This window comes from Phragmites australis, chromosome 1, assembly GCF_958298935.1.
Source record: "Phragmites australis chromosome 1, lpPhrAust1.1, whole genome shotgun sequence".
NCBI lineage: Eukaryota > Viridiplantae > Streptophyta > Magnoliopsida > Poales > Poaceae > Phragmites > Phragmites australis.
Window position 1 is genome coordinate 32,754,723 of NC_084921.1, and position 12,366 is coordinate 32,767,088.

The 12,366-nt window shown below is 46.8% G+C and overlaps 1 protein-coding gene across 1 annotated transcript; it reads right to left on the bottom strand.

Annotated features, from left to right (window-relative positions):
- Positions 1–5,094: 5,094 nt before the first annotated feature.
- Positions 5,095–7,467, bottom strand: LOC133915699 (uncharacterized). The gene is made up of 2 exons (XM_062358965.1): positions 7,315–7,467; positions 5,095–6,618 (listed from the first exon to the last, which is right to left on the bottom strand). The coding sequence occupies exon 2, from the start codon at positions 6,498–6,500 to the stop codon at positions 5,505–5,507; it is 996 nt and encodes a 331-aa protein (XP_062214949.1). The 5' UTR covers positions 6,501–6,618; positions 7,315–7,467; the 3' UTR covers positions 5,095–5,504.
- Positions 7,468–12,366: the final 4,899 nt, after the last annotated feature.

A 12,366-nucleotide genomic window follows, 5' to 3' on the forward strand; every position in this document is an offset into this window, starting at 1 on the left:
GGTTTATCGCTATGTGCTAACCTAAATCACTAAATTGAGCAAAACTCAAATCTGCAACTGGTACAGGGGGGGATATCTAGTGCCAGCTGCAAGCATACCTATGTTCTGAAGTTGATCAGCTTCATCGATCCCATCTTCCACCGAAACCGTTCTGACTGTAATTGTTGATGTTACAAATGTCAGGGTTCGAGGGACCCTGCGGCACGGAGTTTGCGTCATCATGTGGCACAGACTGCTCAGATCCCTGATGTTTTGGGGGGTGAACATTTCTGTGCAAGTAACGTTCTTCTAAAAGATACTTTCTCTGGTTATAAATGTAGGTCGTTTTAGCCTTCTCAACTATTCTCTAAATATAAGTTATTTCTCGAACTTTTATGCATTTGTTTCTCTTTTGTTCCTGTCTTACCCTTTGTTTAATAAATGCTACCACTCTCACAAATGAATGAGTTATCTTTTCTAATGCAGAATAAATAAAAGACAACAAGGTCATTTGATCTATTTTCTTAATCCTTGTGTACAAATCTAAAACGACCTACATTTACAATCGGAAGGAGTAGTTGAGGAACATGCCATCAAGGCCACCAGCACTGCACAAGAGGAACACAACATCAAAATACTGGCATAACCTAATAGACAGTTTATCATTTGTTTATTCGACAATAGCCTTTCATGCTATTAAATGAAATAAGTGATTGCAAGAACAGACAGATCACCAGGAGGATTAGTCCATCAAACTGGTGTTGTTCTACTTACCAAAATCAAATTGGTTCAAAGTTCACCTTTTTTTTTGTATTGGGAACAGCACGGACTGAACGTTAGATCATAAGCTTACCTCAATTCATGGATATGTGGGCCAGAATTCCGAGGGTCGGCAAATGCTATTTTCGGTCACACCTGCTCCTGTTGGACATGGCAACTCCTCGTCTGTAACTACTGCTGTTTCATTAGACGTTCCATTACAACTGCCAGGTGATCCATCAAGACCGTCAGATGTTCCATTGGAACTAGCCGAATCGCCATTCTCCTGAAGCCGTTTCGCACCTGCTCTAGTTATCGACATCCAAGAACAAATTAAAGCAGCAGCAGAAACCTCAAAAACAAGAAAGGAAAACAAAAACGCAGGACATGTCTGACGCACTCACCGTCCCTAGTTCCATGGCTATTGTCACACGGTTGGCACTGGCATCTCGCGGTGCACGCAACTTTGTTCTTCAAAAATCACAATTCCAAGCAACAGGAATACAGGATCGAGTGGAAATTCACACAATCATCATCATCAGGAGCAAGCAAGCAAGCATCAGATAGCAATGATCTCCATACCTTGAAGCACCCGCAGTACTTCTTTGTGAACTGAGACTTGGTGCAGGTGCACCCCGTCGCATGCCTCTGCTCTTCCCCCTGCCGTCAGCACAAAGCCAATCCTTGATCTGAACTAAGGAAAAAAAAACCACTGCGCACGAACACGATAATTCTTACCGAACTGGAGGGGCCTGCATCTTGCTCGATCTTAGATTGGAACGCGCCCAGCTTCTTCTTGAGTGCCATCTCGGCGCTCTCCTCCACATAGGATTCCGGCAGCCCGTGCAGGCACAGGTCTCAGAGCAGAACTACCTGTAGCCGAAGCACTGGCAGTACCTGCGATGCCATTGGAAGGAAGGAGGAGGTTCTGATCGTGAGCCAGGCAGTGAAGACGAAGACTGTGACACCCGTTCAAAAATTCGCGCAGCCCAGCCCAGTTCGTCGGTTTCGGCCCAGCCAGCGTAGTGCAGCCCAGCCCAAACCTCCGCGCTCTCTTGCTGACACCCAGGGCCCGCCTGTCAACGCGTTCATCTCCACGTTGTGCATGCGCCCGCGCGCCGGCTCCCGCAACCGCCGCGCACGCCGTCCGCTTTCCCCGGCATGCCCCGCCCCTCGCGCCCACGTATCCGCAACGACAGTGCACCCCCCCCCCTTGCCTATAAAACGGTCCTACAGCGCGCCACCACCCTATCTGCCTCAATTCGTCAAAATCCACCGAGCTCCATTGCCACCGCCGAGCTCGCTGAGCAAATCCACCCCCAGCCCCTCTCTCCACGTCTGTGCTGTCACCAGCATCGCCATAGCCTGTGGAGCCAATTTCACCACTTGCCGAAGCCTCCCCGCCGCCGGAACTGAGTTTTCGCCGAACACCAGTAAGCACCACCGTCACCTCGCCGTCGTTAGCGTTATTCGTAGCTCTCTGCAGTCGATTGACACCCTCTCCGGCACCGCATGCTTCCCAGGGAACTCCTCCGACCGTCAATTTCGACTCTCCGTCGCCGCAGTCGCGAATTCACCGAACTCCAATCTCCGCCGTCGCCAACCATCGTCAGGACCTCCCCGACCGTCGATAAGCTCTCAGTGAGACTCCTTGTGGGCTCCTCTTCGATTTCCGCCACTCGTCGTAGGTTCTAGTGGCCCGTAGCGCGATTTAGCACATCTCCGGTGAAGTTCCGGCGAAGCACGAGGCGGCGTCGCCGACCTTCAGTCACCGTCGGTCGCCGATCCTCCCCAACCGTTCTCGGCCGTCCGATCGTCAGTGAATGGCCCAGATTAGAATGCTCCGTACCCTTTCGCAAACCAATAGGAAGCCGCCACATGTCCTTTTTAACCCAGTCAGCATATGAGAGCCACGTCAGCCCCACGTGCTGCCCGCGTGTCAACCACATCGGCCCTCCGAGCCCAGTCAGCCTGCTAACGCATTAAATGGATTTTTCAGTAAAAAATAATTCCTTAATTCCCAGAAAATAGGTAATCTTACATTTAGGCCCCCAGACTTTTCTGTTTTCACAAAAATATCCCTGGTTAGTTCTGTTTTATGCTTTTAGGCCCCTGAACTTTTGGATAATTGCAAATAGTTCCCTAAACTTTGTTATAAGTCCCTAGAGCCTTCTATTTTTACAAATTAGTCCCTGTAATCTTTCAGAAAAGCCCCTTGTAGAGTAAAACTAGCATAACTTTTTCATACGAGCTCCGATTTAGGTGATTTTTGCACTCCCAAGATCGTAGCAATGTGTACTGTCCTTTAGTAGCCTTTTTAGAGTTATTTGCCCCTATTTTGTGTGCTGTACTTAGTTGTTATGTTTATTTGCTTTCCGGTGTGCGCAATGGCTTTAGGAGACGAGCAGTGTGTCAGCCTGCAAGACCAAGCATTCGAAGACTTCGAGCAACCTGCATTTGAAGGCGAGTGTTCTTGACCACTTTGATACCATTGTAGGACATTGTAGGTTTTACTTTCCTTAGATGCATGCTTGTTTAATATGGAATCCCATGAGTAGGATTTTACTAGAATTTGTATGATAATTTCTTGTAGCCTTTGTGGGTCATGAGAAATGAAATGGGTAGCTATGCTAGTGCAGTCAGGTTTGGAGTAAATATTAATCTTGACTAATGCCTATGTAACAAGGAATTGGGGTATGGTAATCTTGTAGTAATTTGGAATAGGGATCCCAACTGGATGGCTAGTATGAGGTGGAGCTGCACAGCAGAGATTGTGTATGTTCCTGTGTAGGATCCTAAGGACTGGTTTGTGAAGCCTGTTACCCGGTATAACAGCACAACCATGAGGCCTATATGGGTACGGCCTGGCCAAGTAATTAGTGCCTTTCATATTTTGTACGCACCAATGGTCGGTTAAGTGGCACAAGAGAGGGCCTCTGCAGTGGATGAAATCCCTGTTAGCGGTGAAACCTTAGTGGGTGCTTATAGATTTGGAGACGCTTTGTAACAGCTTTGTAGTGAGACCCCGGCTCTACACCCCGGAAGTGTAAAGCAAAACGGGAATCACGACTCATGGGTAAAGTGTGCACACTCTGTAGAGTGATAAAAACTGATGGATCAGCCGTGCTCGCGGTTACGAGCGGGCTTGGACTTCTTCATAATTAGTGGGGTCTCTGAAGGGTTGGTTCGGGTAGTCAGGTGGTGGAACTCCCGATGAGTCGGTAGCCAGATATGGGATATCTGGTGAGTCTGGTAGTCGGGTGGAATTCGATGAGCTGTGTTCTTTATTTGTTAGAGCTATAATCTATTGAATAGGTTGCTAAGTCATTTGAGTCTTGTTTAGTTGGGCTTAGTCGCAGTTATCTCGAGTCAAGCTTTTTCTTATTATAAGTCTGCATGTCATACTTTTTCCCTCACTTGCTGAGTACTCTGTGTACTCACACTTGCCTTCTCCCAACTACCAGATGCGGCTCAGAAGGTGAAGCTTTCGAAGACTTTTCGGACGATGGTGCTGAATTCTAGAAGGAGGAAGGCGTCGCTCTAAAGACTATATCATAGGCTGGTATTCCCCCGGACAACGCCTGTGGATGGATGAGAGTCCTGTTGCCGCTTGAAGATCTTTTAGTGTTTTTGTTTTAGACCTGCGGGTCCTTTTTGTAAGGAATATTTTCGTTATTAATGATACAGTTTATGTTATCATTGATGATATCACTATATATATATATAATTTAATCCTAGTATACAAGTAAAATACATCTTGTTTATTTCCTTACCGGGTGTGACAAAGACGAGGGGCTAGTTTAAAATATGAAACAAAATTCACCGATTCTTACCGCTGGACGCAGTTGGATTTCTTACAGCTGCACGCTGGCCGCGTCTCTTCATCGTCATCCATGGCGACTGATGGAACAGGACCTTTGATTTGCTGGTGTTGCAGCCGGATCGTGTATAAATATATAGTTCATCCTGACAAAAGTCCATGCAGTTTTTTTTTCCTAGGCTAACAAGTGATGGTATAGTTTACGGCAAGGAGTCTTCATTTAGAAGAGGCCTGGTCTCTTACAACTAGATGCACACTTTATCCGATCAACGATAGCTTAGCTCATCCTGACTGTTGCGAGTCGAATTGTAAAGACAATAGAGTCGATAGATTGAGAATGAAAACGATAATTGATTCATTGATTTGATGTTCTTTTATACGGGACGAATGTACGCCCATCCTTCCGTTGGGAGACATCCTTTCTCCACGGGTATAACCGCCTATGGTGGTTGTTTGATCATCTGGTTCGTAACACACCAATCCGGAGTAGTACGAGCAGTTAACTCTTCGACGCAGAGAAGAAGCAGAACGCCATAGAAAAAAAAAATGAAAAACGATCAAATTCTTCAATGCAGAACGAATGTATTCGTATAAGAGAATTACAACGCAGCGAATCGAACCCACTCCGACAAAGATAGATATACAACCACCAAATTGTTCTCTCTTTTTTCTTGTTTGCTGCAGCCCCATCAAATACGTTAGAAACGACACCAGAGACCCAACTCCACCACAGTTTTTGAGCACTGTCCCTCCCTGCGTTGCCAATTTCCTCTCGATTCTTCTTCCGCGTAGGCAGAACGTCCTGACTACGCCTTGGAGACGCAAACATCAATGGCTATACACCAGAAAAGCGGCACAGGTTGTTCGGCGAAACCGATACATATCATGCCGGTCGGGATCTTCAGGCCAAGAGGATGCCATGGCACCGCCTACCAGCTGCCATCCGTCATTGCGCGGGGTCGCCGTTGGCTTCTTCTTCATCGGCACCATGCTGCGAACCAGCGGACGCCTCGGTCGATGGCGCAGGGTCATCGCCTGCCTCGCTGTCTGGTGCGGTGGCATCGGCATCGCCACCGCTGCCGCTTGCTCCTGCTGGGGAGGGTTCACCGAGAGCCTGGCTTAACAGAATGATCGTCCTTCTGCGGCCTGATAAGTACTGCTGGATCGAGCCGCTTGGCCGCATAATGAGGACCATGATGGACGGGCGCGCTGCCCTCTCGGTGACGCCCTCTTCCCCTACTTGGATGGCCCTGAGTCCACCATCCTCCATGCCGCTGCTGAGCCCAGAGTACAGCATGCTGATCAAGTCCCCAAGATCACGCTGCTGCTCCATCCTGCGCCAGTCCTGCTGCCGCTCTGGATCCACCTCCATCGGCCTCGCCGACGGATGTTCCACCCTGGCGTGCTTCCTCAGCTCGTGGTAGGCACCCTTGAACTCGCACGACTCCGTGGTGCACGACCGGACCTTGGAATTCATGTACCTCCGCGCGTCGTAGTCCTTGATGCAATCTCTGACCGGCCCACGGCACAGCGGGCACAACAGATTCAGCTGCTGCTGGCACTCGCTGCACTCTGCTGCAGCTGCAGCTGCAGCTGCCGCTGCAGCCGCCCCCTCTGGATCTTTAGAGATCTCCTTGGAGGCCTCGCGGTACTGGTCGTAGCAATTGGAGTGCCGGGAGCTCGTGTCGCACATGAAGGGGCGGCAGCCCTTCTCGTGCGACGAGCAGACCAGCAGAACCGCGTTGTGCGGGTGATCCATGCACACGGGGCAGCGGACCTCCTCCCACTCTGCAGCCTGCTTTGCCGCGGCCACCGCCGCAGCCGCGGAAGACTCCTCTGACCGGCGAGAACCGCTGCTCCGTCCATGCGAAGAGAAGTACGGCGAACCACGAGACCGGCGGCTCTCGTAGGAAGCGACACGGGAGCTCCTGTCCTTTGGCATAGTTACCTCAAGTCAGTGAAATGCAATGGCTTGGTTGATTTTTTTTTCTGCAATCTAAAGCAAAGCGGCACAGAGAACAGAGATGCAAGGTTGATTTCTCTATTTCCAACTCCAAACTCTGAAAAAACAATCACAATAAGAAGCAAAAGGCTTTAATCAGATTGCAAGCAACAGCCTCCGGTAGCCTTCAGATACATATATATGAACAAGGATTAGACAGTTTTGAACAAGAACAAATTTTTATCTTTACAAGCAAAAAAAGGAAATTCGCTCCTAATTCGTTACGAAAACTAACTCTGATTTAAACATGATGAATGTTTACAATCTGGAGATGAACTCCTCGCCCTTCAAAGGCAGATATCGATCCCTAAAACATCAAAAAATTTAGCAGTGGGCACAGCACGAGTTCATAGCTACTTCAGATTCCGGCAAGAATCAGAAGTTCAGAACTAGGAGAGCCTGTGCCCAGTAAGGTAGAGTTCGAGGACTTCACATCTGGAGTCACGAAATTTTTTTTTCTAGTTCTACTACGATTCCCTTCTCAGGAAGGGCGCTCACGAACAAAAGAATCTTTGCGAGTTCGAAAGGGGGGAAAAAAGCATCCTGCAGAAGTCCATATCCTCAAATGATCCGCTCGATATGCGACTACATCGGCAAAAAAATCACGAAACGCGCACGGCGGCGTAGGTCGCGCAGCCCGCCACGAGGCCGGGCCGAATCGGTTGGGGTCAACGTCGGCGAATCCCAGATCGGCGCCGGCGGCGGGCCCCGGGCCCCCACGGCAGCGGCGTGGAGGACGATGAGGAGGATTTACCGTGTCCAAAGAGAGTCGGGGCGGGGACCGGCGGTGGCGGCGGCCGCCGGCGAGGCGACCTAGTATTCGGTCGGTCTGAGTCGCGGCGAGGAGACGGCAAACCGAAGGCGAAGGGAAAGCAGGAGGAGACGAGAAGCGTCAGGTTGGGTGTGGCTCGCTTCACTTTATAGGTGGGCGTGACGTGGACGGTGACGTGGTTGGCTAGGGCTCCCTCTCCCCCGCGACTCCGCTGTCTCCATCCCATCCCTCTGTCGGCGACCGCGCCGCCTCGCGTGAACCGACCTCACGGTGCACCGGCGAGCGGGCCCCGCCTGTCGGCGCTGGCTGGTGGGCCCGGAGGGGGGCGCGGCGGTTCATGCGGCGTGATGAGTGAGCGCGTGAGGAGGCAAGGTACGGGAGGCGCCACGTCAGCGCCTGGGTGTGAGTGCGACCTTCCTACGCCTGCTCCCCCTGCCCTGCTGTGATGCGAACGGTAAAGCTGCGCGCCCGCGACGCGTCCCCAACGCAGGGACGGTAAAAGTCGCGCAACCTGTATGGCATGCGGGTCCCAGCGCGCAGTGGGGTGATTCGAGCGGGTGTGCGCGTGGGGAAGGGAGTGGGCGGGGAACAACTCTGGTGGACCCCGTGGGAACGGGGTACGTGCGTTCGAGGGCTCCACGAGCATTTAGGCCCTGTTTGGGAGAGCTGGAGCTTATGATTTTTTTCTGAAAAGCTGTTTTTCTGAAAAGCTGCTTATGACTTCTGAGATAAGCGGTTTGATTTATGGGTTTAATTTTTAGCTTTTCAGCATACCAGCTTTTCAGAAAAGCCACCCTCAGCCAGCTTTTCAGCTTTTAGTTCATTTCACCAGAAACCAGCTTTTGCTTCTCTGAAAAGCTCCTCAGCAAACAGCCTGTTTGGGGGAGCTTCTCAGCTTCTCAGCTTTTCTGAGAAGCAGAAGCTGGCAGAAACTCCCCCAAACAGGGCCTTAAACTAGTCCTACAACTCCAGTGGCCTTTGATGCTTTTATTTGAACTTTTCTCCCTCGTTCGACACGGTGGCTGGCATGGTGCTGCGCCTGCGAGACGGCCACTTGGGACTCCGGACTTTGAGGCTTTGAGCTTCCACGATTCAAAAGCCTCAACTTCCGAAAGCCACAACTGGAGGAGTGTAATGAGCGTTTAAGTTTGGGAAATATTCAAATTACTACTCTAAACTATTCCTAATGATTTGTTTTTTCTGTCTAAGAGAAGAGAAAGTAATAAATTAATGTTAAGGAACAAGTTTTTAATGAATATATGTATCTTGCTAGTTTATTAAGGCCTTCTAAAATAATTTATTGTCTCACAATCAACTAAAATTGCTCAAAAATCTAGTTTCTTCTGTAAAAAAACAACCTTATTCTCTTTTATTTTTAAATTATTTGTCACGTCATCTTTTTTTAGTGGACACATAATTAATGCCTAAGAAAGGTCACTCTTAATACTTTATTTCTTAGATGATATCTTAGAGAATGGAGAGTAAGAAATTAGGGTTAAAAAAATAAGCTTTTAATACATACATATGTGTTGCTTATTTTTTGAGGTCTCTCAAAACAATTTATTATCTTATAGTTATCTATGATTGCTAATAAAGCTAGTTTCTTTTATAAAAAAATAAGCTTTATCTTTCTCTTTTTAAATAGCTTGTCATGTTAACTTTTTACTCATGTGAACACCTAATTAATGTCTAAAAATCAATAATATTAGAGTATTAAAAGAGGCCGAGAACTTTGGAGTCAGAGTCAGTATACTACTTCACACCCGAACTTCAAAACGTTCTAAATCTATTGTCTTTGAAATACTGTCTAAATAATCCTCTTGCTCTTTTATTTCGGGAGTTGTTTTGCAACAATACGATGGATGATGTTGCAAATGAGACAGCAATGGCTTAGTAAAAGGCAATGAAAATAGTTTTTTCGTCCAATAGGTCTCACGTGTCAGTGTAAACTAGTTTTCTTTTCTCTCCTCGCCGCTCTATTGTCCACTAGTTCTAGCCACTGTATCACACACTCCTTTGCCTTAGGTGTCAGGCTAACCCAAAACTCCTCGTGGCTGCACAGTATTCATCGCCGGCGACCGTTTCCCAGTGTGCTTTGGCATGCACCCTTATTTGCCCTATCTTTCTCAACTCACCTGACTCAATACACAAAAGCTCTCATGATTCGGGTGCATCTCACTTGCTCGTGGATTGGAATTTGGTATGCATCGGGACTCACCATGTGAAGATGTCGGTTAGGGCCTTTGAGTTTAATCTAGAAGTTCTAGATTGACTCGGAAATTCCAAGTGCCAGAAGCTCTAGATTGTTTCCGGGTAGAGGTTCTCGGTTGCTAAGTCTATAGCTAACCCAAAAGTTTCGGATTAAACCCGAAAGTTTCGGGTAAGTTCAGAAAGTACTGTAACGGCTAGTTTTTTAGAGTTAGGTATAAATACCCCCTCAGCCCCACCTTGCATTGGCTGATGAGACAAAGCATTCAAAGCCCCTTTAGAAGCTCTCCCTACTCCTCTTGGCTTTAATTCTTGTAAGGATTTGAGAGTTGGGTTGAGATTTTGAGAAAGAGTGCTAGTAAGCATCATTCCCATCTTTGAGCACTCGAGTTCATCGTCACGACGTTCGACATCATGTTTGTTGATCTTAGAGGTTCATCCTCCTAGACAGCTAGGCGTCGCCCGACAAGCACCCAAGCTTGTGGTATGCCTCAGGACATTTCTGAAGGTTTATTCTCGCCTCCGTAAGGGAAGAGAATATTTGAGTAAGCCCAAACTCGATCTAGGTGATCGCTTGGTGAGGATTAGGGTTGAAAGAGACTCAGCTCTTTGAAGCTCCTCAACGGAGATGTAGGAATCTCAAGTGGAGGTGTCTAAACTTCGGGAAACAAATCTTCGTCTCCTTACTTTCTTGAGTTCATATTTATTCTAGTTGACTTTTGGGCGATTTGCCCGATCTACTTGATTGTGAGCTTGTGACTGCAGGAGAACTGTGAAAAAGTCTTTAGATATCATTTGGAACATGTGGTAACCATTAGAATCAATTAGACTTACTTAGGGGCACTTTAATTTTGAATTCGTGTTCTGTACCCGGATACTCCTAGTTGAGCTTGAAACTTTCAGAACCCGGAAGTTCCGGATTGAACTTGGAAGTTCCGGATTGAACTTGTAAGTTCCGAATTCTATTAATCCGCTGCAAAGTTTTATTTTGTAGGAACGCCTATTTACTCCCCCTCTAGGTGACATCTCGACCTTTCAATTGGTATCAGAGCCTAATCTCCTGTAAAGCTTCACCGCTTGGAAAATTAGAAGATGTCGAATTTCGGGGAGAAGAGTTCAAAAAGCCTGAAATGATGATACATCGAACGACGGCAAGAACAAGGGAGTTGAGATCAGTTTCAATTATGATAAATTAAATGCATCTCATTCTTATTTTTTTTGCCATCCGGGTGTGCGTCATATTTTGATGGCACACATTATACTGCTTGGAGGCACAAAATAGAATTGCATATAATATCGCTTTGTCCAAGTATTTGAAAGATTGTGTGTACAGGTTTTGAATTACCGGATGAAGATATAGAGCTCACTCTCGAACTAGAGCAAAACCTCCACTACAATGCACAAGCCGCAAGTGTGTTGCTTGGTGCCTTGAGCCCCGAGGAATTCAACAAGGTGGATAGGCTTAAGGAGGCTAAAGTGATATATGACACACTCCAAGTCACACATGAATGCACTATAAGTGTGAGAGAATCAAAGATAGAGTTGCTTGAAGGAAAATTGGGAAGATTCATGATGGAAGATGATGAAACCCTCAAGCGATGTATGACCGTATGATGGTAATAGTGAATAAGATTAGAGAGCTTGGAAGTAAAGAGCTAGATGACAACAAAGTAGTAAGAAGATTATTGAGTGGTTTCGCACAAAGGAATCCGACCTTGGTAACACTCATCCACGAAAAAAGGGATTACAAGAGACTCACAACAAGTGATATGCTTAGTAGAATTCTTGCTCATGAGCTCATAGAGGAGGAAGCCAATAAAGTCAAGAACCTTGTCAAGCAAAGCTCAACCTTGAAGACCAAAGATATTGCATTGAATGCAAGCAAGATCAAATAAAGTGAAGAATCAAGCTCAAGTGAAGAATAGAGCTCTAATGATGAAGAAATTGCCTTCTTTGTAAGGAAGTTCAAGAAATTGATGAAGAAGGACGGCTATAGCAAGTACAAGAAAGACAGGTTCAAAAGAAGACTATCCAAGAGGACTTGATATGAGTGTAACGAGGTTGGTCACCTCATCGCCGAGTCTCCTAACAAAAGGAAGAACAAGGACAAGGAAAAGAAGAAAGGCAAGCCTTACAAGAAAGACAAGCACAAGACCTACAAGAAGATCTATTCGGGTCAAGCTCACATCAGTGAGGAGTGGGACTCCAACTCCGACTCTGACTCCGACAATGAAGGGGTCGCCACCATCACCATCCGCTCCTCTCCACCGAAAAGGTCACTCTTTTGCGACATGAGCGACAATGACGGCGACACTCCCAAGTGTCACATGGCAAAAGGGTGCAAGGTAAAATCACTACCCAAGCTCGTAGATAGCGATAGTGGTTATGAATCATTGCTAAAAGGTTTAAGTAAAAATGTCATGTTTAAAATGAAAGAACTAATAGAAACAATAGAGAGTCAAGAAGAGATTCTCGAGAAATAAGAGGACTTGCCCATTCTTGAAAAGGAGAGAAGCCTTAAACTCGAAAAGATTCTTGCTAAAGAGAAGGGGAAGGTTGAGGAGTTGACTAAGTAATTAAGTTTGGCCAATGAATCTATTGCTAGTCTAGGGGGTAGCAATATCACACTTTAAGAGAATTTTAATTGTTTAGATTAAACTCATAAAGCTCTTGAAGTGCAATTTGATACCCTTAGAAATAGCATCTCTTCCTCTAATGATGCAAAATTGCTCTCTAATGCGTCGATTAGTCAATGTTGCTCTCGTTGCTATAATATTAATATAAATGTTTGTACTACTAATGCTCAATTTTTCCAAGAATAACATA